Source organism: Ursus arctos, chromosome X, assembly GCF_023065955.2.
Source record: "Ursus arctos isolate Adak ecotype North America chromosome X, UrsArc2.0, whole genome shotgun sequence".
NCBI classification, from domain to species: Eukaryota; Metazoa; Chordata; class Mammalia; order Carnivora; family Ursidae; genus Ursus; species Ursus arctos.
The window spans coordinates 45,740,116-45,767,541 of NC_079873.1; the positions used below are offsets into that span (position 1 = coordinate 45,740,116).

At 45.7% G+C, this 27,426-nt stretch overlaps 1 protein-coding gene across 1 annotated transcript; it reads right to left on the bottom strand.

Moving 5' to 3' along the window:
* Positions 1-1,555: 1,555 nt before the first annotated feature.
* Positions 1,556-25,755, bottom strand: ITIH6 (inter-alpha-trypsin inhibitor heavy chain family member 6). The gene is given in 17 exon segments (XM_026490256.3): positions 1,556-1,876; positions 1,879-2,607; positions 2,609-2,803; positions 2,805-2,933; positions 2,935-3,020; positions 3,023-3,648; positions 3,650-3,674; positions 4,535-4,633; positions 4,636-4,709; positions 10,528-10,640; positions 15,651-15,762; positions 15,764-15,815; positions 18,181-18,428; positions 19,263-19,280; positions 19,282-19,371; positions 24,402-24,556; positions 25,654-25,755. Coding segments are annotated over 17 exon segments (3,174 nt in total).
* Between the last annotated feature and the right edge of the window lie 1,671 nt (positions 25,756-27,426).

Here is a 27,426-nt window from a genome sequence, read left to right on the forward strand (position 1 = left end):
CAATGTGGGGCTCAAACTCACAACCCCGAGATCAAGTGTCACATGCTCTACTGACTGAACCAGCCAGGAGCCCCAGAAAAAATAATAAGGTGACCAAGGGAATTATAGATATTTGATGAAGTCTGGGGCGGTTGGGGGGAGGGTGGGAAGGACATCTGAGCTGAGATCTAAGGTGTGATCTGGAATTTGAGTGGCAATGCAAGAGATGGGGATGGTAGACAGGGGGCAGGTCAGGGCAGGTCAGAGCGATTATCAAATAGAGCGAACCGCTTGAGAGAAGTCCCTGAGTGGAGATGGCGTCGAGTGAGGCTGGGCCCATTAGTGAATGGAGAGGAGGCTGGGGCGGGGGGCTAGAGTTTAGAGAGTGAGTGGGAGAAAGTGAGGTCAGAGAGGTATGGGATAGAGGGCGGATCACACAGGGCCTTGTAGGCTATAAAGAGAACTTAGGGCTTCATTCGAGGTGTGATGGGAAACCCTTGAGCGGGGTTAAGTAAGAAAAGGACATGAAGTAATCTTTGTTTTTAAATGATCCTTTTGCTGCTGGGGAAGAATGGCAAAGAAAATCTCCCAAGAGAGGAAGCAGGGAGACCAGTGAAGAGGCTGGAACAGTTTTCTAGGGTAGACACGATGGTAGTCTGCCCTAAGATAGTGACAGTTGGGGTGGTAAGAAGTGGGTGCATTTGGCAAATATGTCAGAGCTAACATTGCCAAGAATTGAACATGAATGGGATATTGGCCGGTGGTGAAGGAGAGGGGCATGTCAAGCATCTCATGCCCAAATTTGTATCCCTGTGACTTACTGCCACCACCAGCTGGTTCTAATCTTGCCCTATAAGGTCTCCCAGGAAACGTCACTCTTCTTAGGAAGACAGAACAATGGAGTGGTGGAGCCCATTCAGTCTGGGACCAAATTATGTACGTCCAAATCTCTTACTAGTTGTGTGACATGGAATAAGTTACTTCACTTCTCTGTACTTCAGTTTCCCCACGAGTAAAATGCAGATATTAACAGGGTGTGTGTGTGTGTGTGTGTGTGTGTGTGTGTATTAAATGAGGGACTGAGGGTACAATATGTAGACGAGTACCTGCACATAGGAAGGACTGAAAAATGTTAACTGTTATTACTTCACAGTCTTTGGGAAATTTAAAGATAATAATTATTATCTTTTCCAATTTGTATATCCCTCTTCTTAAGCAGGGCTATTTACAGAGCACAAAAGAACAGATCAGACGTGTCTTACCTGGTGATGCTTCCATTTAGAGCCCTGTATCCCTACCCTGCTTGGGAAACGTGAGCAATTCTCTCGTCCAACAAAGCAAAAGTCAAAACCACAGCTTGACCAGTTTGTTTTGTTTGGTCTTCCCAGTCTTAACATCCCTCCTCTCTCAGGGCCTCTAATTCTGTACTTATGTACTGAGGCCCAGAGGGGTTAAATAGCTGATTCAAAGTCTCAAAGCAAGCAAGCAGGCAACTGTCATCACTAGAATCTGCAGAAGCCTTGTACGCTCCCAGTTCCTGGCGCTCTCTATTCACACCTACTCCTCATAGTTTGACCTATTGCCCCTGGCACTCACCATCTTCATCAGGAGTGAGGAAGGTATAGAAAGCCGGTGAGTTCAAGGACTCCACAATCATGGATGCCATCATTGATTCGGACAGCGACTCTAGCTCCTCAGGGAGACGGAGCAGACTGACTGCCTCAGGGAGGGTGCTAGAAGGCAGCAAGACTGGTGGGTCTGGGTGGCTGCCCTCTGGCACAGGCCTGGAGCTGCTCAGTAGGCTCATTGTTGGGACTTCTGACACAGATGTTCCCAGAATTTGCCTGGTGCTTTGGGGCTCCAGCAGCAGGTCATGCTGATGCCAGAGCTTTCTCGGGGCAGCAGAGAGGGCAGGGTGGGGTCAAAGGGAATAGGGAGGGGTTCTCCAAGGACAGAGGTGATCATGATACTGCTGGGACTTGCGGGACCTGAGGTTGTGCTTGTGAATGTGCTTGGATCCTGAGGAAGTGGGGGCACAGGTCAGGCAGGTCTGGGGGATAACGAGGTTTTGGGTTTATCGGGGATTGGGGTCCTAGGTTTGGAAAATTATAAGCTTGGGTAATTTGGGGGAGGTGGGATACTAGATTTAAGAGGTGATGGGATATTAGGGGTCTTAGGTAAGAGGATGCTGGGTTTAGGGTGTGACCGATTGTTTGGGGTCTTGGGAGCAGGAACCTTTGGTCTAGTGTGTGGTAGGTATTTGAGGATCTGAAGTGTGGAGACACCAGGCTTGGGCTCTGGCTGGCTTTTGGGTGACTGTGATGTGAGTACCCCAGGTTGGGAGTGTGATAGGGTGTCCGGTTTGGGTTGTGATGGAGCACCAGGTTTGGAGGGCAGTGGAATGACATGTTTCATAATGCCAGCTTTGGGCTGGGATAGGGTGCCAGGATTCAGAGGTGGGACTTGTGTCTTGGAATTCATGGGTAATAGGGTACCAGGATTCTGGTGTGATGGTGCGCTGGGCTTCAGAAGCAATAGGGCACCAGAGTTGGAGGGCACAAAGGCAGCAGTTTTTATTCTGAGAGTTGGCTGAACCAAAGTGCCAGAATCTTGCTGTGCTGGATTTGGGGGCTTTTGGTGTGCTGGGGTGAATAGGATGCTTAGTGCTCTGACCCAGTGGCTCCAACTCCTTGGAACTGGGCATAATTCCTGTAGAGGCAGGAGTCGTTGAGGATAAGTAAGACCTTGGTTTCACAAGCCTTGATTTGGGAGAGACCTGGGGTACCAAGGCTGACTGGTCTGTGCCTGTCCCTAGGCCGTGCCTGTCCCTAGGCCTTGCCTGCTGGTGGATGAGGGTATATAATGGTGCCTGGTCCAGCTGCAGTGGAAGTCTGTACCCTGGCCTTCCCACTCGCCTCCTTGGGCTGCACCATGACCAGTGAAGTCAGAGGTGGGGACAAAGTTGTACTCAAGGGACAGGTTGAGGACTTTGGCGGCCAGCAGGTGGCGAGTGGTGGTGTCACGGGCCTGGAAGCATCCCTCAGCAACTCTCCAATGGTGATGTAGGCCCAGAGGTAGCAGGTGAAGTGGGCTACATTGTAGGCTGGTTCCCCTGAGACACCAAAGTTCTTCTGGCTGCTGTTGGTGGCCACCTCACTGTGGCAGGCCACAAGAAGCTGACCCTTGGGGCCATGGGCTGCCAGGTGGATGCCCAGTTCCTGCTTGCCTGCCTGCCTGCCTGCCTGCATCTGTCCTGCCACCACCAGCTCTGAGCTGTCAAAATAACTGGGGGAAAAGGCCCAAGGGGAGGCCCCGATCAAGCCACCCAGGTAGTCCAGATGCATATCTGCCAGCAGAGGCATGGAGATCTCCTCATAGAAGCCCTCCAGCGGTAGGGCTGCATCAGTGCCCTCGTACATGCACCGGGCTGCTCCCCGGTTCTCCAGGGGCAGGTGACACAGCAATGGGAAGTCAGTGTCATCCCCAAAGGCCAAACTGAAAAGGGACACCCTGTTGCCCAGCGCCTGACAGATGTTAGAGAGGATCACCCTGGAGGTCATCACACTGGCTGTGGGCTCCCCATCTGCCAGGAAGATGATGAGAGGGCTCCTCCCCACACTGAGGCCCCGCCCAGTCTCCTGATTGCTATAGTTCAGCACTGCTATGGTTTAGCGGATCCCCACTGATGCCAGTCCCTAATTGGGAAGCAGACTGTGAGACCATCTTTTCTAGTTATTTCTATCCCCATTGCGGACACACTGGGCAGCTCACCAACCTCTCAGGCTCAGTCATTTCTCCTCATCTTTGCTCAGATTGTTTCTGCTGCTTATCTTCCCCAACTCCCCCACCCCCACACAGGCTCCCTGAGATCTGACAGTGGGGCCCACACGTCCTTGGCTTTTACCACTCCCTGTCTCAGACTATGATTTGCCTGTTTCCTGGAGGGATATCTAATTCTCTAGTCAGACAGGCAGCTCCCCAACGATAGCAACCCCACCTCCATGCTACAGGGGAAGAAAGGGCTGAGTTGACAGGAGGTGGTGGGTGGGGGCGACTTTGGTACTCTCCTGAGAGACGATTGATCAAAAGCCAGAATCAGGGCAGCGGCTTGACCAAATGCTTGGAAATAAATATGTGGATTACAGATTTTAAAAAGTTGTGGCAAATTCTTCTGAGTATGTGCTTTAAAGAGAAAGAAACTCAGGGCCAAAGAAGAATGTGCCCTAACATACGTAGTGCTATGTTCTTTCTACTGGGAAGAGGGACACAGAAGGATGAAGGGACATATTTGCATAAAATATAATAGTGACATTTCAGGTATTGTGAGAGGTGAGGTGGGTGGAGGAATGAAGGGAGCATTTCAAGAGTTCCCCACATCTGGGGCACCTGGCTGGCTCAGGTGGTTGAGCACATGACTCTTAATCTCAGGGTCGTGCGTTTGAGCCCCATATTGGGCCTGGAGCCTACCTGAAATAGAAAAAATAAATAAAAAATAGAAGGAATTCCCCACATTACCACAGCCCATCCATTTGAGTGGGTAGGTCTAACACTTAACAACCATCAGCTTCCATGTGACCCAGGTAATCCTTGGTGCTATAGGTATTCTGGGTGGTAGCCTGGATGGAGCCTCCAGCTTCCTAGACACTAACCGAGAAGAAAAGGTGATGATGTTGAAGTGGTCCTTGACCCGCAGGTCACCAAGGATCACATTCGTGGCCATTGTAGTCTGTGGGATATGGATGAAGTGAAGGAGGTGGACCAAGGCTGGAGATCTTGCTCAAGACCGAAAGGTTATTTCTATACAAGGTACTAAGGCCTAAGCGTTGTGTGGTTTTAAGACTTTCTGACTCCAGCACTCTGTAAGTCTAGAATTCTCAGGTCAAAATGCTATAGGCCCTTGGATCTAAGCCTAGAATTACACTGTCCAACAGTAACTGCTAGCCACATGTAGCTATTTAAATGTAAGTCAGTTAAAATTAAAGGAAAAAAAATGTTAAATTCTCTTTCTTTACTTGCAGGAGCCACATTTCAAGTGTCCAGTAACCACATGAGAGTTATTGCAGAGCAGTGGCTACTGTATGGGACACCCCAGAACTTTAGAACATTTCCATCATCAAGATAGTTCTATTAGACAGTGGTAGTCTAGAAGGTTCAAGCTCTGTACTTTCAGGGTGCTAGGATCCTGTGTGTCCTGTGGTTCCTGGACCCCATGACCCAGGATTCAGAGATTCCAGGACCCTAAAGCTTAAGAGCTTTATGGTTTTAGGTCTTTGTAACTTCCTTTCAGTGACTTTGCATGCCTTGGTTCTGTCCTATGTAATCTGTTCTTTTACCTCACGTTCCATTTCTTCCAGACTGATCTTCTCATCAGCCCCCCAGACAACCCAGATTCCATTTTTTTTGTTCTGTTTTGTTTTGTTTTTCTCCACAGCTTTCCTCTTGTCGTGCCCTTTAGATAACAGACCTCCCTTTTACTTATTCATATCTTCACTGCTCCTTCACTGGGCAGCCCTTGCTTGATTGCTTACTCTGACCCATGACCCTTGTACCCAGATATTCCCTGTCCCAGATGGTTTGCTGACTGTCATACTAGAATATTTTCATTTTCCACACAGATATTGAGCCCTCAGAGAACAGGTTTTGGAATGCTTCTTCCCATTGGCTCCCCTCTCCATGACAATACCTAGCATAGGGCTAGGCACATAGGAGGTTCAGGGAATAGGGAATGTAGGTTCTAGTATTAGGTACCACTTCTAGGGCACTTGTTATGTTCCAGGCACTGTGCTAAATACTTCGATGCACCAGTTCATTTAATTGTCATAGCAACACAATGAAAAAGGTACTAATATTATACCCATTTTATCAGTGACAACACTGAGGCTCAGAGAGGTGGAGTGACTTGCTCAAGGTCACACAGCTAGTCACTGATGAACCAGGGACTCAGATCCATATTTTGGAGGTGTTAAACATTACGCCTTCGCATTTTTATATTGTCATAGATTTCAGAAACCACGGGAAATACCACTTGTGGCCCACCTTTCTCTACACCTTAAACTGATAGAAGATGCCTTGAATGCTTTTAAGTGGATCAGAGAAAATTTTTCCTGCCATAGGATGAGCTCAGGGTAAAGGTCACACATACTGGAATAGGGAGCTGAAGTTTTGCTCAAGACTGAAAGGTTATTTCTGTACAAGGTACTAAGGCCGAAGTGTTGTATGGTTTTAAGGATTTAACCATTCATTCTTGTTTTCATTCAGAGGATTGCAAAGTAGAGCATGATGGCCCTTCATGAGAATCTCCCATTAACCAGAGACAGATTATGTTTTTAGAAGTATATTGTTTAATCTATTGAGATTTTCCAGCTATCTTTCTGTTATTGATTTCCAGTTTAATTCCACTTGGTCTAAAGTTCCATGTGAGCTTGAGATGGATGTGTATTGTGATGTTGTTGGATGAAGTGTTGTGTAGATGTCAATTAGATCCAATTGATTGACGGTGCTGTTCAGTTAAACTATGTCCTTACTGGTTTTGTGCCTCCTGGATCTGTCCATTTGTGATAGAAGGGAGCTAAAATCTCTAATTATTAACAGTGGTTTCATCTATTTCTCCTTGCAGTTCTATCAGTTTTTGCCTCATGTCTTTTGACGTTCTATTGTTAGGTGCATTACACATTAAGGATTGTCATGTCTTCTTGGAGAGTCATTCTATAATTATAGTTATATAAGATTCATTTTTCAGTCTGAAAGCAGTCATTGTTTATTAACTGGCCAATTTGCTGAAATAATGATGGTGGGTAGATACCTTAGTATATCCTTCTAATAAGCTGTTGATCTGGTCTTCCTTATTGCCAGCATCTGCACCTTCCACAAAATGAGTGATCTTTTTCTTCATTCCACCTCATGGAGAAGGTAATTTGAAGGGCCACTGGAAGTTTTTTGCTTCTTTGAAACACTTTACAGTAGTATAGATCTTGTGAATCAGATCCTCCATGCAGATGATGCCATATTTACCAAGAGATAGAGCAGTGTGTTATCTGTCAGGGAAATTTACTTTTTGTTCCTTTATACAATGCATCTCTTTACCCCTGTGTAATTTACTTGCTCTAAAGTCTACTTTGTCTGAAATTAATATAGTTGCTCCAGCTTTTTTATGATTAGTGTTCAGCATGGTGTATCTTTTTTTTTTCCATATCATTACTTTTAATCTATCTGTGTCTTTACATTTAAAATGGGTTTCTTGTAGACAGCACATAGTTGGGTCTGTCTTGTTTGTTTGTTTGTTTGTTTGTTTGTTTAGGGTCTGTTTTGTTTTCATCAACACTGATAGTCTTTGTCTTTTAACAGGTGTATTTAGACCATTCATGGTTAAAGCGATTACTGTTACAGATAGATTAATATTTGCCATCTTTTGGAGTGCCTGGGTGGCTCAGTCTTTAAGCCTTCGGCTCAGGGCATGATCCCGGAGTTCTGGGATCAAGCCCTGCATCGGGCTCCCTGCCCTGCCGAGAGCCTGCTTCTTCCTCTCCCACTCCCTCTGCTTGTGTTCCCTCTCTCGCTGGCTGTGTCTCTCTCTGTCAAATAAATAAGTAAAATCTTTAAAAAAGTATTTGCCATGTTTTTAACCATTTTCTATTTCCTGCTCTTTTTTTTTTCCTTCCTTCCTTCCTTCCTTCCTTCCTTCCTTCCTTCCTTCCTTCCTTTTCTTTTTTTTCGGTCTTCTACTCTTTTTCTGTCTTCTGTGGTTTTAATTGAGTGTTTCATATGATCCCATTTTCTCTTGTCTTTTAGCATAACCATTATAGTTTTAATTTTCTTTTCTTAGCAGTTACCCTAAAGTGCGCAATATGCTTTTACAACTAATCCAAGTCCACTCTCAAAAAACACTGTACAGCTTCATGTGTAGTAGAAGTACCTCATGACAGAATATTCCCAATTCATCCCGCCTGTCTCTTATATAACATTGCTGTCATTAATTTCACTTATCAATAAGCTGTAGTCACTGAACATATTATTTCTGTTATTATTTTGAACAAACTGTTTTTGTTAGATCAATTAATTACAAAAGAAAAGAGTTTATTTTTACCTTAATCTATTCCTTCTCTAACACTCTTCCTTTCTTTATGTAGACCCAAGTATCTGAACTACACCATTTCCCTTCTCTCTGAAGAACTTCTTTTAACATTTACCTGTGCAAGGCAGGCCTACTGGCAACAATTCCCTCAATTTTTGTTTGGCTAATAAAGTCTCTCTATCTCTTTCACGTTGGAAAGACAATTTTGCTGTATACAGAATTCTAGGCTGGTAGTTTTTTGTTTTGTTTTCTTCAACACGTTAAATATTTCAGTTCACTCGTGTTTTGTTGCATGGTTTCTCAAGAGAAGTCCAGTGTAATTCTTATTCTTGTTCCTGTATAAGTAAAGTGATATTTTCCATGGGCTTTTTTTTAGAACGTTCTCTTTTATTGTCTGCAATTTGAATAAGATATGCCTATGTGTAGATTTTTTGGTAATTATCCTGCACGGTGTTCTCTGAGTTTCCTAGACCTGTGGTTTAGTGGCTGTCATTTATTTGGGAAATTCTGTACCCAGTATTCCTTCAAATATTTCTCTTTTTTTAATATTTTTTAAAGATTTTATTTATTTATTTGACAGAGAGAGAGACAGCCAGCGAGAGAGGGAACACAAGCAGGGGAAGTGGGAGAGGAAGAAGCAGGCTTCCAGCGGAGCATGGAGCCCGATGCAGGGCTCGATCCCAGGGACCTGGGATCACGCCCTGAGCCGAAGGCAGACGCTTAACGACTGAACCACCCAGGCGCCCCTCAAATATTTCTTCTGTTACGTTCTTTCTTCTCCTTCTGGTGTTCCCATTACACATATGTTAGACTTCTGTAATTGTACACAGTTTTTGGATATTCTCTTTTGTCTTATTTTGTTTTACGTTCTTTTTTCTCGTTGCTTTTCAGTTTGGGAAGTTTGTATTAACATGTCCTCAAGCTTATTGACTTGTTCTTTGTCCATGTTCAGTCTCCTAATGAGCCCACACCAAAGGCATTTGTCAATCCTGTTATAGTGTTTTATCTTTCTAGCATTTACTTTTGCTTTTCTTAGGGTATCCATCTCTGCTTGTGTTACTTGTCTGTTCTTGCATGTTACCCACTTTTCCCATTAGAGCCCTTAGCATATTAGTCATGGCCATTTTAAATTCCAGGTCTAATAATTTCTCTGCCGTATCAGTCTGTTCTGATGGTTGGTTCATCTTTTCTGACTGTGGTTTGTTTATTTGTTTGTTTGTTTTTCATTTTAGCATGGCTTGTAAGTTTTTGACAAAAGCAGACATGATATATCACATAAAAAGACCTGAAGTAAATAGGCCTTTAGTGGGAGATTTTATGTTTATCTGGCCAGGAATTCGGTTGTGCTTGCTAGTTGCTGCAGTTGCATATGTCAGAGGCAAAGATTTCTTTTAGGGTCCTTGTTTTTGACTCCACTGTTGTCTTGGGTTTCTCGGGATATTCTTTCTTAAAGAGTCTAGGCTTCCAGTTCCATCAGCTGTAATCTCCTGTTGTTATACAGGAATGCAGTGCATGTGGTGATACTGTGTGGGGGAAGGAGAAGCGTTTCATAGTTCTATGCTCAGGTCTCAGTCTTTTAGGGCACCTATGCCCCTGGAATATGACCTCCACAAGTGCTCCCCAGCTTTTTCCTGACCTTAGTTGAGATGGGAAGGTTAGAAAAGTTTGGAGTTGGGTACATCCTTTCCCTTGCATTTAAGACTACAAAAGACGGCTCTCAATATTTCCCTTCCCCCAGTTTGGTTACACTCTGGTAAAATACAAGTCAGTAGCCCTAGGTCCCGTGGGCTCTGTGGTTCAGAACTTCAAGGCACGTAGACTGTACTGCTCCAGGTCACTTGAACTTTATAATTCTAGAGTCCCAGAGTATTGTAGTTCAAAATACTGCTTCCGGAACTTTATGGATTCAGGCTCTAAACTCAAAATCTCTTTGGCTTATGGCTCCAGTATTCCTTCTTAAGGGTGCTCTGGTAGAAGGGCTACAATGTTTAAATCTAGATGGACCAGGACTCTGGTTTCTAAGCACTACAACGCCACTGCACTGTATTTTTCTGGCTTTGAAGTGAAATAAACAAAACAAGACAAAACAAACCAGTGGCCTCTGGAAGGTTCAGAGTCTAAATTGACTATGGTTTTCTTTTTATTTGTTGACTCAGGTTTTATGACACCAGAATTCTCCAGCTTGAAGGTTCTATGACTCTGGGCCCCTTGGCGATCTGAAGTGTTGTGGTTAAGGCTCTTGATGATCACAGCCCCATTGTCCAATGTTTCAATGTTCTCAGCGTTCTGTGGTTTCAGGTCTACACGGATCCTGAGGTGCAAGGTACCAGGACACTAAGGTAAGCCTTGGCCTATAAGATCCAAGAGTGATGGGAGGTAGAGTCTCTAGTCCCAGGGACCACCGTTCCCGCACACTCTGCTTTCTGAGCCTTCTAAAACAAGAGCTATGAAAGGTCTGCAGGGTCCTCGTTATCTGCTTCATGGTGGTGCCAAACATAGAGCTGCTCACATCAATAACGAATACCACGTTTCTCTTGACAGGTGAGAGGCCTCCGGGGACAAAGTAATGAATAAAATAGCGCTCATAAGTCTGGACAAAAAGAAGTGAAACCAACAAGAACGGTGAAAGGCAGTCTAGACCAGGTCCCGTCTTACTCTCTGACATAACACCCTGCTTTTTTCCTTCCCAGGCCTTATCTCTGTTTCTAGTTAAATAGGCATCTGCGCGATTGTTTGTTTCAATGTCCATCTCCTCCACCAGAACTGCGTCTCTGCTGTTCAGGCTGTCAGCCCAGGGCCTGCCCCAGAGCCGTGGAGTAAATGAGACTGGCTTGTGGCCCAAGGCTCCAAGGATCAGGATCTCTGTAATATGTGAGTTCCTGTCCATGAGAGCTGACTTGCACAGTCTTGAGGGCCCCTGGGGACAATTGCCTGGGCTCCAGGAATTGTAAGTATTGTTTTAACCTCCCTCTATAGAGTGAGCCAGGAGCCCAGCTCCATTGCAGCCAGGGGCTGGGAGTTTGCAGGGCCTCCCTCTCCTCCTCAAGCCTCCTTTCTGCTGTTGCTGGGCAGAGTAGTCAGGGAAGGAGGGAGCAGGGGCTGAGTGAGCTGTTTGTTCAGAAGGGATTGGTTAGACCAGGTGCAGATGCCTTGGGCTGCCAGGGATGTGATTGGCTGCTGACCCCCTTCCCCCACTCCATCTCCCCTCTGCAGAGCCTGGGGGCTGGAACAGCTGAGGGAAGTGGAGGGGGGAGGTGGGAGGGCCCCCCAGGACCAGTGTCAGCTCAGCCTAGGGAAGTATGGGCTTGCTGAGGGTCTGTGCTGCTCAGTAGCCTGAAGTAAGCTCTGCCTTGGGACAGCCAGCTTTATTCTCCTCTCTGTCATTAAGGTGCTCTCTGTTCACAAGGCTGGACACACTATCTCCTCCTCTCTCAGGGGGGAGGGAGGGTAAGGGAGGACATCTTACTCTTTCCCTCCACTCCAGCCTTTGAATTAATTCACAAGTGCATGTGAGGGCTCTGTCTCCACTCTCTCTTGGCACTCTACAGCAGTTCTCAAAGGCCTCGGTCGTCCATCCTGCAACTGCCCAAGCCCAAGGCAGAGCCCAGCTGCCCTCCTATTCCTCCCATAACCCGGGCAGGTGAGAGTTTCCGGAAAAATCACATTCCTATCTCTTCATCGTCCCAGGCTCCCTGGTGGCTTCGCACCTCACATCCTATAAGCCAGAGGCATGACTCAGGTCACCAACCTCTCACGCTCTCCTCAGCTGCCATGCCACCTCACTTTCAGGAAATGTTTCCTTCCCTTCCTAATGAAGAAAATTAAGGGCACCAGGCCATGTCCCTTGGACTGCCCACCCCACCCTTGCACAGGGTTCACACACCCGTACACCTCTTCCTCTGTTAAGGAAAAAATTTAGCTCTGTCCTGGACCCCATGCACTCCCAGCCTCCAGCACCTCCTCCACTAGTCAGACTCCTTCTCTCCAACCTGCCCCACACATGTTACTGGGTCTTCTTTGGGATGTGGAAAGTGCTGTGTTTATTCCATCCGCTAAGACAATCCCCATTGATCCCAATCCCAACAAAACTCAGACCATCTTCTCTCCTCCTTGCAGCATGCCAAGGTAATGAAGTCATCACCTACAGTGGTCTTCTCACCTCCAGTTTATTCCTCTCCACACCACAGACTGGCTTCAGCCCCCACCACACACTGACTCTTCTCTCACTAAAGGCAACAATAACTCGTTGGTTTCCCAACTCAGTGGGTATATTTTGATTCTTATTGGATTGCATCTCCCTGGTGTATTTCACAATTGGCGATCACTTTTGGTCCCAAGAAGAACCTCTGTCTTGGGAATCTGATATGGCAAACTCTCCTTATTCTCCTACCAGCTGTCTGGCCCATTTGATTCAGCCCTTTCTTGAGCTCCATTTTCTCCCCCTGTCCCTTAAACAGTGCTTCCTGATATTTTTTCAGTCATGGCATGCAAAGAAGATGATTATGCTTGTGTAGCACAATGGAGGGAAGTGGTGGGGATATAGAGCTCTGAGCAGACTGCTGGCAGCTGGAGGGGCTGGACACCCTGAGGGTTGAGGAGATCAATGGCTGCTGGACTGGGAAGCCATGCCCTAGTGATTGCCATCCCGAATCTGCTCTTCTGGCTCAACGCATTCTCCCTGGGTCACTTCCCTAGCTCTGGTACTTTCAGTCCCTGAATCTCCATGATGACCCAATACTTCTTTCTCCAGTCCAATGCTCTCCACTCTTCCCCCTCCACAACTGCATACCTAATCACTGTTGGATACATTCCCTTGGATGTCTGAAGATGCCTCCAATGTATTTTGCCCAAACAATAAATTCGTACATTTCCCCCATCCTGCCCTTGTGTGCCTTTGTCATTTACAGACGCTATCATCCACATGGTCACTCCAGATACAAACCTGGGTGTCACCCCTGAATCTTCCTGTGCCCCTCAATCCCCACATCCAGCCAGCCACCAGTTCCTGCTGGATATATCTCAGGCCCACCCCTCTTCTCCATCCCAAACTAACAAAACCCAAATTCAAGACTTCTTTCTCTTTGGTTCTGCTGCTTCTATCGTGGCCCCTCTGATCCATGCCTTTTTGCAGCAGGTGCTCTGTCGGGTCTTTCTAAACTCACACCCCATAATGTCATTCCTTCTCATGGCTCCCTTGTCAGCTTCAAGACATATTCCATGTTCCTTATCATGCCCCTGCAGCACTCGTAGCCCTCGGTCTCACCTCTTACCATTTCTTGTGCCTCAAATCAATGCTCCAGGAACTCCAACCTACTTGAGGCTCCCTAAACACCCCTGGATATTTCTGGCCTTCGTTCTCTGTATCATGCAACTCCCAGATGGCTAAAATGTCTTTCCCTTTTCATAGCCTCTTTCCCAACTTGGTACACTTTTTTTGGTATTCTTTAACCCAGGTCAGTCTTCACTTCTTCCAGGAAGCCCTCCCTGACCACCTTCTCCCCTCATGATGGCATCCATCCCAGCTTGTGTTGTCATTGAAAGAGCACTTCTCATCTTGTGTCTCTCTCTGTGTGTGTTTCACCCAGAGACAGTGAATAGGATCTGTGTGTGATTCACTTCAGGGTTCCCAGCATCAGCCAGCTGTGGGCATGAAGCAGATTAGGTACCCAGGGAGTCCCAACTGAATGAATGAAGGGGTGGATGTGCTGGACTCTGAAAGATGGGCATACTCAAGCAGGAATGGGAGGTCAATTATGGGGTTCTTGGTAGGGGATGCAGCAGTCAGGGCACACAGTAAATGGGAGTATCTGCCTTGCTATTTAGTGCCTAATTCCATCTGCTCTAATTATATTTCTGTTCCAGGCAATGGTCAAAAAGGTAAAGAACGAGGAAGCAGACAAATACCTCGATTAACACAACCCACATGATAGAACACCAGGTTAAGGCCCCTCCTGCCACCTACTGGCAGGGTACCCTCAGCTCCTGTTTTGAGAGGGAGAATTATTTTATTCCCCCTACACTACAGGCTGTACCATACCTCTGTGCCTCTGCACATACCGTCCCCCACTCTCTCTGCGTGCTATTCCCTTCACACTATCGACCCAGGCAGAGGTAGAGTCTATTCATATTTTCCCAGGCTGATTTAAAGGCCAACTCCTTTAGGAAGGCTTTCCTGGAACCCTCCTCAGTGGTATCTGCGCATAACCCATTACAGATTTATGTGCAGCAATTTGAACCTCTTATGACTGCCACAGCTCTATGCATCCAGCTGCTTAGGGACTGGGATGTTCCAGAGGAAGACTAGAGGTTGTGTCCACCTCATTTCTGAGTTCCCAGAGTCAATGAGGACAGGACTGGGCTAGAGTAGCTCTAGTTTGGTGGTGATGTATCCAACGTATGAATGAATGAGTAAATATGTGCATGGGGAGAGGTGATGCCAAAGCACTATATTAGCCCAGAGCAGACGGAGGAATTGTCAGTGGGCTGGGGTCAACAGAGACGTGGCGTTCGAGCAAGGTCTTCAAGGACGAGGACCAGTGGAGAAAGGAGGGAGAAGACATTCCCAGGGCAAGCAGATAGTATGAGCAAATGCTCAAACACAAATGAGCGGCAAATCCAGGTGTTTTTGAAGAAAGGCATGTGGTGTGGTGTGGTGAGGTGTGGTGTGGTGTGGTGTGGTGTGGTGTGGTGTGGTGTGCTGTGGTGTGCTGTGGTGTGGTGTGCTGTGGGGCAGCTGGAGGGTGGTTTGTGTGCTGCAGGTGGTGAGAGGTATGGCAGGAAAGGAAGGCTGGGACCAGACATCACAGGCTGCTAGCCAATCGTTGTTGTCAAGCCAAGGGTCTGACCCTCTGGCAGAGCACAGGATCTCTGCATATTCTTCACGAATATATGAGCTCAGAATTAAGGGCTCCCTGTTTAGGCAGATGGCTCAGGTGAGGCAAAAAGAATTTTTAAAACTTAGAGATGGCAAGAAAGTGCGAGGGAACATGAGAGTATCAGAGCTGCAGGAAGTGTGAGAGCCCCATGAGTGTGAGAGACCAGTTACTGGCCAGTGGTTCACTTTCCAAAAGGACTGGTTAAGAGTGGGCTATAACTTGATGCAATTAAGAATGGATTCATTTTGGGGTGCCTGTGTGGCTCAGCAGGTTAAGCATCTGCCTACAGCTCAGGTCATGATCCCAGGGTCCTGGGATGGAGCCCTGTGTTGGGCTCCCTGCTCAGTGGGGAGTCTGCTTCTCCCTCCGCCTCTCCTTCTGTTTCTCCCTCTACCCTTACCCCCCGCCCCTGCTCCTGTGCTCATTCTCTCTCTCTCTCTCTCTCTCTCTCTCTCTCTCAAATAAATATAATCTTAAAAAAAAAGGAATGTGTTCATTTGGAGTTTCATCCGATTTATACGGTTCCAGGTCTCCAACACTTAGAGGAAGCACATGTGTCTCCTATGCTGTGAAGTCTTGTGTCCCTATACATCATTCTGTCCGTGTTCACTTGTCCTCACTGATCTCTAGGGAAAAACAGATGAGCAACTTGCAGAAACCAGATTACTGGCCAGACCTGTCTGACTCCAGAGCCCATACTCTTTCCATTCCCCCGGCCCCCTCACCTGCACGTCTCCAGTGATGCCCTCCATGACTACATTGTGCTGGACTACAAAGTGGGCCATGATGCCCGAGCTGGAGAAGGCAGGCTGGTCTTGCAGCGTTGGGCAGCGTTCAGACACAGGTCTCTCCCCTCTCAGTCCTGGTGGATGGGGGCGAGTCAGCCTCACCTGTATGGGTGGGGAGAGTTGAGGTGGGTGGCATGGAGGGCTCACCAGGCAGACATCCAGGAAAGGGAATGTCAAAAGGAGCAATATCTGAGCATGGGGAAAAGCAAACCCTGCACCACTTGCTGCTCCTGCTGTTTACAGCACCCTTCCACTTGCCCCAATGCTATAATCCTCTCCAAATCCCACAACCAGCTCCTCCTGCTGTGCCTCTTCCAGCAGGCCCAGGCTGACAGACCCAGCCCTCCCCACAGCTCCCAGGCTCTGGAAGTCTGACCCTCACCCACAACCTCGCCCTGGCTCACTTGCCATCCATCCCTGGGCCCAGTCTCCGGAGGAGTGTCATGTCCCCTGGTAGACCAGGGGCCTGGGTCTCCTCCCACAGAGGCTGTGTGGTGTGTGCTGTGGAGAGAGACAAACACAGAAACAAGGCCTAGGCCCCTCCCATGCCCCTTACTGCTGTGGGAAATTGCAGTCTAGCAAGGTTCCCCTCTGGGATAGAATTTCATGTGTTTTCTTCCCCCTCTGCCTTCTAACTCTCAGAATCACGTGTGTGAATAAGGCTTTTAGCGCCTCATGAATTCACAGATGATTTTCTGGTCCCGGATGTTTGCCGAGCAGGCCACAAGATCAACTCTTCTGGAATTTCAGCCCAAGACGAATGTCCATTTAGACATGTCTCTGTGCCTCCTTTTTTCCAGAAAATGGAACCTTGGGAATTCTGCTTCCCCCCTCCTTCCGGCTACAGCTGTCAGGAAGCTTAGGGGCAAACTGAGCCCCCATACTCTCTGAGGCGCCTGCTTACATACATTCCCTTGGCTTCCTTCCTTTCAGAGGTCTTTGTTCTGTTTTTTCCCCACAGGATTGGCTCTACCCTCTGTTTTAACCTTTAAGGAGAAGGGGGAGGGAGCTGCCATTTATAGCTTAGGGCTTAAGAGTGCAGGCTGCAAGGACTCAGATGCTGCCTGTGGGCCCCTGGACAAGTTATTCACACTCTCTAAGCCTCAGTCTCCTCATCCATAGCACAGGAATGATAATAGCTCCTATCTCGTAGACAGTTTGTCTGTGGGGATTAAATGAGACCATTAATGTAAAGCATTTGGAACCATACTTGGTTCTTAGTAAGTGCTCAATAACGCCAACAATTACAGTTATCATCACATCTTCATGAGACTCTGCACCAGTGATTTGTAAGAAAGAATTTTCTCAAATTCTCACAATGGTCCTGGGCTGTAGATGGCATCTCCCCATTGTACTGGTGGGAAAAGTGAAGCGGAGCAATTGAGTGATTTGCCTGTGGTCCCACCTTAGGAAAAGGTCAAAGCTGGGATTTGAACCCAGGGTTGTGTCTGTCTCTCTCCTTTATGCATGTACACCACCCTGCCTCTCTGGGTCAGCAGGCTCACATGAGGCAAGACCTCCAAGCTACACAGCTTGGTGTGGGTGGCCACATGGCATGAGTGATTTCTCTGTGCCTGTCCCTTCATCTCTCAGAGGAGGTGGGTAGGCCAACTCAGTGGTTCTGCAATCTGGCTGGATATCAAATTCACCTGCGAATGGGTTAAAAACCATAGATTCCCGGGCCCCTCCCCAACCTACTGAAGCAGAATCCAGAAGGCTGGGGTCCAGGAATCTGTATTTTTTTTTAGGATTTTATTTATTTATTTATTTATTTATTTATTTATTTATTTATTTGACAGAGGGAGAGGCAGTAAGAGAGGGAACACAAGCAGGAGAACCGGGAGAGGGAGAAGCAGGCTTCCCACTGAGCAGGGGCTCAATCCCAGGACCCTGGGACCAAGACCTAACAACTGACCCACCCAGGTGCCTGGAATCTGTATTTCTAACAGCTTACACAGTGATTCTGATGTAGCCAGTCTGGCCTTCAAACATCTATAGATGAAATTTAAAGCGAGGCTGGCAGCCAGGACAGCTCTCTGGCCTGCAGAGCCTGAGATGGTATCCTCAAGGGCAGCCTGCACTTCACTCTGTCTTCCCATTGCCCTTGCATTCTCAGTGGTCATTTGAGAGCTGCAAGTTTTGGCCAGGTTGGCTTCTGCAACTTCAGTATTATCACCACATGATTTTATGGTGCCAACCAAGCACCCCCTACTGCAAATTTTATTTTTTCATAAGAGAAACACAACTTGGAAAGTTATTGGACTTGCTTATTTCACACAGCTTTCAAAGGTCAGAACAAGTTTATAATACAAGTATCTTGAAATCCAAACCTCCCCCTTGTCATTTGAATGCAGAGGGATCTTGGCAGTGAGGTCAGGGCAGAAGTGGTGCTAAAGGGAATCCCAAGTGCAGGTTCCCATTTAGGGAAGGCCAATATGACGGTTGATGCATAGTGCTGCCAACATTCTTCTGTGGGTGTTGGTACACAGGTGGGTGGCCCTCAGAGGTGGTATGTGAACATAGCCAATGCCCACTCTTTCTGATACTGTCACCTCTACACTCAGCCTTGTGACTAATTGGCCAGGCCTCAGGCTAACCACCACCAGGTACTGGCCCTGAAGCTACTGCAGCAGCCCCTCATAGACCAAGGAAAATGTCACCTCTGTACCTGCTGCTGGGCTAGTAGAGATTCTGAACTTCTCTGATTTCTAGTCCCTGGATATGAAAGGGAGGAGGGTAGAGAGGGGATGGCATCTCATAAGGGGGAAGAAAATGGATAGATGACCTGGTTCTGCCCATGCCCACCATAGTCCCAGCAGAACTGACCAGGCTTCCAGTTCAACTAAGTCCCTCAGCGATAGTTTGTCATCTGCTTATTAATCTCTCTCCCTCATTCACACTCTTAAGTATTGTGCCTGAGAAATTGATTCACAGGCAGCTTACACATAAGGAAACTCTGTGGGTGAAAATCTGAATGTAGACTAGAGCAATAAATGGCTAATATTTTGTTTTATGAAAATTGTTTTCCATTTACACACAATGCCTCTTTCCCATCAAATAGCCCCTCACACCCATCCTCTCCCCATGCTTTAGAGTAAACTTGTTTATATGCCAGTAATTCCTCAGTGTGCAGTAGCCAAACCTAAAGTTTATGTGCTTGATGAAACTCTTTTGGAAGCTGGAAGGAAACACTGAAGGAAGACTTTACATTTCTGCCAGTTGAATGGAACTCAGTTAGGAAAGAGGATTCAATTTAAAAAAATCTTACTTGAATATAACCTTACTGGAAGGTGCCAGTTCTTAAATAAGCCACATCCTGCTGGGAGGAGGAAAGTGAAAATGGGGGTGTAAACTCCTGTTTATTGAACACTTACTTTCTTATAAGTTTAGATACTAATTAACTTATATCATCTTCATGTAATTGTATGAATAGAGATCATTATCTCCATTTTACAAATGTAGGAACTTGAGGCCCTGGAAAAACACGTATAAGCTCCTATCGCACAGCTAAGATGAAATTGTCACATTTCAGACTGGATGAAGCCTTACCTGATGCCTACATGAGCATGTCTTTCCCTGCTGATGGGCTGTCCCATAGATTTTCTTTGCCTGGTGCTTCTCTTTGACTTCTGCAACAAAGACTTTATTGTTGATGGTCCTGACAGAGGAGGAATGAGAGAGATAGAAACAGAGAAAGGAAAAAAAAGACGTGGTTAGAAACGTAGAGAGAAAGATACAAACAAAAAAGATGGAGGAAGAGAAGGATGGGGAATGGGGAGAGAGAAAGAGCAAAATAGTACCATAGAACCAGAGTGAGAGAAAGAACAAGAGAGGGGAGGCCAGGTAGATAAAATCAGGTGAAGCAGTTATTATCTCCATTTGTTAGGTGGGGAAATGGAGACCACACAGTTGGCATATGGTGGACCTGGTGTTAAGACTTTTACATTTCTCAAAGTGTTGAATGAATTCCATGTTTTGGCACATAAGGTTATGGGACACAACTGAACATTTTTATTGTAATTGTTATGTGTCTACTGTAATATGTATTAAAATATAACTAGCACATTGAACCCAAGAACTCACAGATATTTTTTCTTAGGATAAGACTAATTCAGGTAATCTTAAAACATGTATCTATTTTAAAAAACTATATAAAGTAAATAATATGGTGGATGGTACATATGGTAAAAATTGTGAAAGCAAAATGCAAACCCCTGCAAAGTCATCTGGCTTGACTAGGGAGGGGGCCTTGACCTCAGAGAACTCAGAGACTAATGGAATACTAAGTCAGACTGCTTACCGCCCCCCCCCCCATTTTTCCCATTGCTCTGAGGAAGCTAATAGAGTATAAATTTCAAAGAAGGGAGGGGGCACTTTTGTCCCAAGCCTTTAGGAAAGGGTCCTAGAGGATGTGGCCTTCGTGCTAGGCCTGAAAAACAGGGAGGCTTTGGATAGATGTTCTTCACTGGTCATGCCTTTTTAGTCACCTTTGTTGGCTCCTTCTTTCCTGGCCTCTAAAACTTTGGGAAACTCCAACACTCTGTTCTCAACCTCTCCTTCCCCTCCTCTGTTCTTTCTACAGTCACTCTCTAGGTGAAGTCATCTATCCCCATGGCTCTAAATATCATTCACATACAGATGACCCCCAAATCTGTATCTCTTTTGTGGACCTGTCCCATGAACTCCAGACATACATATCTAATTGCTTGCTTGATATTTCCACTAGAATGTCCAATCAATATCTAAAGCGTAACATAACCCAAACTTAGTTCCTGGTATCTCCCTCACCTCCACCATCTGCTCCTCTCCAGGCTTCCTTTTCTCAGGAAATAGTTGTTTGGTTGAAAAATTTGAGAGTCGTGCCTGACTCCCCTCTTCCTCTCACACTTCACATCTTATCCATCAGGGAATTTTGGCTCTATCTTAAGGTACATCCACAATATGACTACTTCTTAACACTTCCACAATTACTACCCAAGTCCAAACTATCAGCATCTCTTGCTTGGACAAATGACCTATTAACTGGTTTCCCTCTTTAATGCCTTGCCTTTTTATTATCTGTTCTTTTCACAGTAGTAAGAAAGATCATTTAATCCTAAGTGAGGCCATGTCCCTTCTTTACTCAAAACTCTCTGTGATTGTCTGAACTCAGAGTAAAAGCCAAAGTTCTCACCAAGGGCCCCATGGCCCTTCACAGTCTGGCTCACTGTCACCTCTTTAACCCCATGTCCTCCTACTCTTTCCCTCATTTATTCTGCTTCCTCCACATTGCCCTGATTGCTGTTTCTTGAATTTGTTCAGCACACTCCTGTCTCAGAGACTCTGCAATGACTATTCCCTTAGTCTGGAACACTCTTCCTCCAAATCTCTGCAAGTCTTATACCCTATCTTCTTTCAGGTCTTTGTTCAAACGTCATTTCCTCAGAGAGACATCCTTGATTACTCTAAAATAACACCTTCTTGTTCACTCTGTATCTCCCTTGCTCAACTTTCTATTTCTTTGTAACACAAACTGACATATATTTCCATGTTTAATTTTTCCTTGTCTGTCTTCTCCAGTGTACTGTGAGCTCCTTTAGGGCAGAGATTTTGTCTGTCTCATTTGCTGCTGTATACTCAGTGCATGGAATATGGCCTGGCACAGAGCAGGCACTCAACAATTATTTGTAGAATCGCCATTCTGGATAGACAGCAGGAAAACACAGAATGTATTTCAAGGAACAGTAAGTATTGAGTTAGAGCAGAGGTGCAGGTAAAGAAAGTATGGAGGGAAGTTTGGAGTGGTTGGGTAGGCCTAGAGAATAAAGGGATTTGAATACCAGAATCAAGGAGCTCATATGGCAGTGAAGATTTTTGCTGTGGAGAATAAGGATTCAGGGATAAATCTTGAAAAGGGAAGGGATGCGTCAGAGCTGTCCTTTAAGGAGTGATAGATAGTTCAGTGTCCTACAGAATATTGGTGCAACTCTGTAAGAGGCAGAAACAACAGTCTCCATTTACATATGGAGAAACTGAGGCATAGATATGGGGGTGGGGTGGAGGTGGGGGTTAAGTTATTTGACCAAAGCAGTGTCTGCCAGGAACACTTAAGGAGGATATGCAGCTTGCAGAAGAGACCACTCAGGCAGGAAGTGTTTCTAGGCAGCTCAAACAGACTATTGCTGCACTAGTGTGGGGGTGGACTGGGCTGGCACTGCCCCAAGGTCTCCTGGGAGGTGTGGGGTGTAGGGTGGAGCTGGTCTGGCAGCAGCACACTGGGGCCTCTGTGTATGCGCTGCCTCCAGCAAGCATACTTTCCACAGAGTCTGCCCAAGAACATTTCCTCCAGCCTACTTTGCTTAATTAAAAAAAAATTCTTTTGGTATTTTTTTTTTCCTATTGAAGCAAAAATCCAAATCCTGCCCCACTACTTGGCCCTTGGATCATTTGACCAGCAACCTCTCTGGTTAGCCCTCATACTACAAATCCATACTAGCTTTTTTGTCTTTGGTCCCCCCTCCTTTCCCTGGTTCTCACATGCAATGATTCTGGTCCCTTCAAATCTTACCCATATGGAAAAGCATGGTTCTAGGAAGCTCTCTTTAATCACCTCAGCACCTCTCCTGTGAACTCCTTGGCCAGGGGCACACGTCTCACCTCCAAACTTTCCTCTCCTTAGGGGAGTGCCATCTGTCCATCAAAGCCAGGAGGGTCCAGATGACAAATCCCAGAGCTGTTGTTGAGGTTTACAGGTTGTTTATAGTACAAGGACCCCCTCTGGTGAAGGAAGTCAGAGCAAAGGCTGAAATTCTGCCTGTGCTGGCCTTACTCAACTCCTAAATCTGAATCCACTCCCCAAAGCCAGGGGGCCTTTTTCTAGTTCACACTAAGGTGTTATATGGGCTGATGAGGCGCCACTAAGCTCCCCCTTGACCTGCTCCTTCTCCCATTTTTATTATTTCAAAGAAGGCACCTTCATCTACCAGGTCAGACAAGCTGAAATCAGTTTGGCACCTCTGTGTTACTTTTCACATACATCAGGTTGTTTTTCCCTCTTTATGGTCTCCAATCCCACCACCACTGCACTGCTCCAGCCCTCAGCATCCCTCAGGTTCCTTACTGAGCTTCTTGTTTCCCAGCTGGCCCCTCCAGTCCACCTCCATTTCATTATTGTCACTCCTTGCTTAAAACCTTGCCGTGTCTCCTCATTATGGGCCACAGTTATTTCTTTGTTTTTTTAAAGATTTATTTATTCATTTGAGAGAGAGAGTGAGAGAGCACGAGTTGGAGGGGCAGAGGGAGAGAAAGAGAGAGAATCTCAAGCAGACTCCTGCTGAGGGGGGGAGCTTGATCTCAGGGGACTGAGATCATGAGCCGAAATCAAGAGAAGGACTCAACCAACTGTGCCACCTAGGTGTCCTGGGCCATGGTTATTTCTAAAGTGAGGTGCACATGTTCCAGGGGGTGCTGGAGATAAATCATGAGGGAATGGGAAAGAATATTAACAATCTACTTACAGGGGTTTTTTTCCTCATCCTTGGTTTATATTTTTACATATGCTTCATAAAATACCTAATATAGTTGTTCAGTAGTATATTTATATAATTTATAAGTTAATAAATATACATATTTGGGGGTTACCTGATCAAGTTTTTTCTAATGAGTGCGCAAACACGTAAGATGGTTTTGGACATCACCAAGTAAGGGCCAGGAAGTTGGCCTGGCATTGGCAGACTTCTACTACCTAGTCTTTCCTTACATCTCCAATCTCGTTTCTGACCATTCTCTACTCCTGCTTGTGTCCTACAATCCAGTGACATTGAAATTCCCCAGCTCTGCCCTCTCCTTGCTCACCTGGTGAACATCTCATATTTCAAGCCTCAATTTATATGCCATCTCTGTAAGGCTTTTTCTGACTTTTTCTGCCTGGAGGTGGGGGAACTAACCACTGTCTCCTGGTAGGCCTCATCATTCCCATCATCCTGCATTCACATTTCTCTTTTCTCCCAGCATATTATTATTATTATTATTATTAAAGATTTTATTTTATTTATTTATTTACTTGACAGAGAGAGAGACAGCCAGCGAGAGAGGGAACATAAGCAGGGGGAGTGGGAGAGGAAGAAGCAGACTCCCAGCGGAGGAGCCTGATGTGGGGTTCCATCCCAGGACTCTGGGATCATGCCCTGAGCCAAAGGCAGATGCTTAACAACTGAGCCACCCAGGCGCCCCACTACCATCATATTATTAAAGCTATCTGCTTCCTTTTTCCTGCCCCCCATTAAACTGTGAACTCTTTGGGAGCTGGGACTGTGTGTAATTTATCTTCCTCTTTCTGTAGTACCCAGCACAGTGCAAGTCACACAGTTGGCATCAGGAAATGTTTGCTAAAAAAATAATCAAGTTAATATTATCAGGGACTTATGTCTCTGGCACTGATTTAAGCAGACGCTTTCACATATATAAACTCATTTAATCCTTGCAGGTGGATCCTAATTTTATCCCCATTTTACATATGTGTAAAATGAGACCCTGAGAAGTGAAGTGACTTGTCCTGAGTCCCAAAACTGGCAGAGCCAGGATTCAAACTCAGGAAGTCTGATCTCAGAGTGCATGCTCTTTATCACTATGCTCTGCTGAAAAATGGACAAAAGAATGAACAAAGGTCTGCACAAATGAATAAAACAATAAGTTTGGAAGCAGACATACATAGTAAAATTGGAGATAAAGGCAAGTTGAGGCAGATGCAGGTCAAGGATACCCTTATGGGCCTCAGCATGTGGATTGAACAGGACAGAGGTGACCAAGGTGTGAGCACAGTGGGAAACCACAGTAGAACGTATGCAATAGCTTGTCATCAACAGCTGAGAGAGAAGACAGGGAGGTGGGTTAAATTGATTGTACCCTTGGCCTATATGTGCTTGGGAACATGTACTTGGGAACTCAGAACTCCTGAAGAGACCACGGGGTACAGGTGGAGAAACTGAGGACCAGAGAGGGAAAACAGCCTCTGTCATCCATTTCATAAATCTGCTTAATATTCTGTGAGCTTTATCAAGTCTCAGAACCAGATTTTCAGAAACACCGGACAAGTGTTTCAACAACTCTAACATGCACATGAATCCTCTGGAGATATTGTTAAAAACGCAGATTCTGATTTAGCAAGTCTGGGGTGGTGCCTGTGATTCTGCCTTTTCTGCAAAGCTCCCAGGTGATGCTGATGCTTCTAGTCCATGGATTTTACTTTGAGTAGCAAGGTTTTAGAGTATAACAGAGTGGCTGTCATTCATTGAGCCCTCCTCTATGCAAGGCACTGTAATAAACATATATATTTTCCTCCTCTTTAGGACCCCAGGTGTAAAAAATTACATCTGGTAATTGTCATCATGCACTAAAAGCATGATAAGCATCTGGCACCCATGATCTTATTTAATTCTCAAATTGACTCTCTGAACTAGATACTACTCTTGTCCACATTTTACCAATGTGTTAACTGGGCCCAGAGACAGAGGTCACATATAGGTAAGATATTGATCTTCTTCGCCTTTCCTGAAGCCATGATCCCTCCATTTATCCACATATAATATACATCTAGTTCAATCTCAGTGTTGGGCAGTGGGAAATGAAGGCATTTGGGACCAGATGGACCTAGGTTCAAATTTTGGTTCTGCCACTTCCTAACTATGTCTTAACCTCCGAGCCTCTGTTTCCTCCTCTGTGTGATGTGGATAATAATAGAGCTTAGCTCATGGAGACACTGTGAGAACTAAATGAAATAGTAACTCTAAAATCTCTGGTGCAGCACCTGACATGTGCTCAGCAAATAGCAACTCTCTTCTCTGGCCCTAGCTTCTGAGTTGTAGGACTTAGAAAACAGACCCAATAACTTTCCCCTATTCCCCTCCAAAGAGCTAATTTTCTCAAAAATCCCGGAGCTTTGTTCCCTCATCCCAGAACTGACCTTTGTGCTTAACGAGGTGGGGTCAGGAGGTCCTTGGTATATCAGTCCAAGGAGAATGGTCAGCAAAAAGATGACACAGATGAGGCAACTCCATCCAGACATCTCACCTCTGGCCTGAGTCCATTGTTCACGTCCATAGGGTCTGAGACGATCCCCAGATTCTTGCTCTTTTACACCTCCTTCTCTTGAGAGAGAGGAACTATCCTGAAGGGTGGGGAAGGCTCTGAATGTGGCATTGAGGCCCATACAATCCAGGATTATCCAAGAGCTGGGGTTGGCATCTTGCCTGGAGAGGGGCCAGTTCCATGTTTCCCTTTTTCCCCTCATCCAGCTGTAGATGAATAAAAGCTAAACATAATAGAGTGCTGGGTCTGTCTATTTGCTATGTTAGCTCAAGGTGGAATTTTTCTTTCCTATAAACATCCAGAGGAGCCCAGAAACTGAGGCCAGAGAAAGGTCACTTAGCATTGATCATCTTAAAAAGATTGCAGATATGAGAGAGGGGTTGGTGGGGCAACCCCAATCCTGGTCCCTTCTGGCACTGACTTTAACTTTGAGACAGGAGAGACTTACTTAAGGTCCCATAACTATTTAGAGGTTCCACAGACATGAGACTTACAATCTCCAGAATAATCAGAGGCCAAGACAAGCTAGGGCAAGAGTGAGAATATAACATAGTGGTTCAAAATAGAACTACTAGATTCAGATTATTTGGGTTTGAATCTCAGTTCTGCTACTTACTGACAGTGCAACATTGATCTAATAATATTAATAATTAATATTTAATAATGTTAAGTTAATTAACCACTCTATAGCCTCTGTTTCTTCCTATAAAATGAGGATAATAATAGCACCTATCTCATAAGGTTGTGGTAAAGTTGTAATAAAGATTAAGTGACACTGTACTTTTGGAATGCTTGGAACAAGGTTAGCATTCAGTAAATATTAGCTGCTAAGACTAGACTGGGATGAGGCCGGACTGAGATGAAAAGTATGGGAAGCTCCCTGTCACTCTGGAGACCTGGGTGGAGGAAGGTTGGGGATAGGCTGAGTTGATGGGCATCAGTCAGTATGTGGGAACCTGGAGATTCGCTGGACTGTGTCTACAAGTACAGTGGAGGACAAGAGTGAAGAGAGGATCTGAGAAAAAGATTACCTGAAGGTCTGCACATGGGATATCAGCATCAGTCAGAACCCCTATCTCCCTGTCCTTTTCACCCACATAGAGAACACACAGCTCCAATACTTACCTTCAGGCAAGATCTCTAACGTCATTTTACAAACTTTGTAGGGAACACTCAGACCTGTCCTACTGCATTTGGTACCACAGAACAAAACCTCCTCATTCTGGTATTTGGACCACTCATAGCTTGTCAGTTGTCACCTCCCCCAAGTCCCCACAAAGTTTCCTGTCAGAATTTCCTCATGGAGGAGAGCCCTCTTTAGAAAACAGCCCTGCTTGTACAACAACAGAGAAACCAGCTACCAGTCCTATCCCTTAACTAGGAATGGATAACCAAGGATCCTTGGGCAAATTAAAAGAAACTGCAGCATGAAAGAAAAAGACTAAAGTAAACAAATAAAACTACTGATCCCAGAGCAATTTGGAAATTTTGGAAACAGAAGAGAATTGCAGAAAAAAATGATAATATTCTCAGTAAAATTCAAGAAGATATAGCATGAGTAAAACAAGAGCTAGATGCCACAAAATAGGAACAATTAGAGAAAAGAAAGACTTCTTAGAAATGGAAAATAAGTTGTTGAAATAAAAAA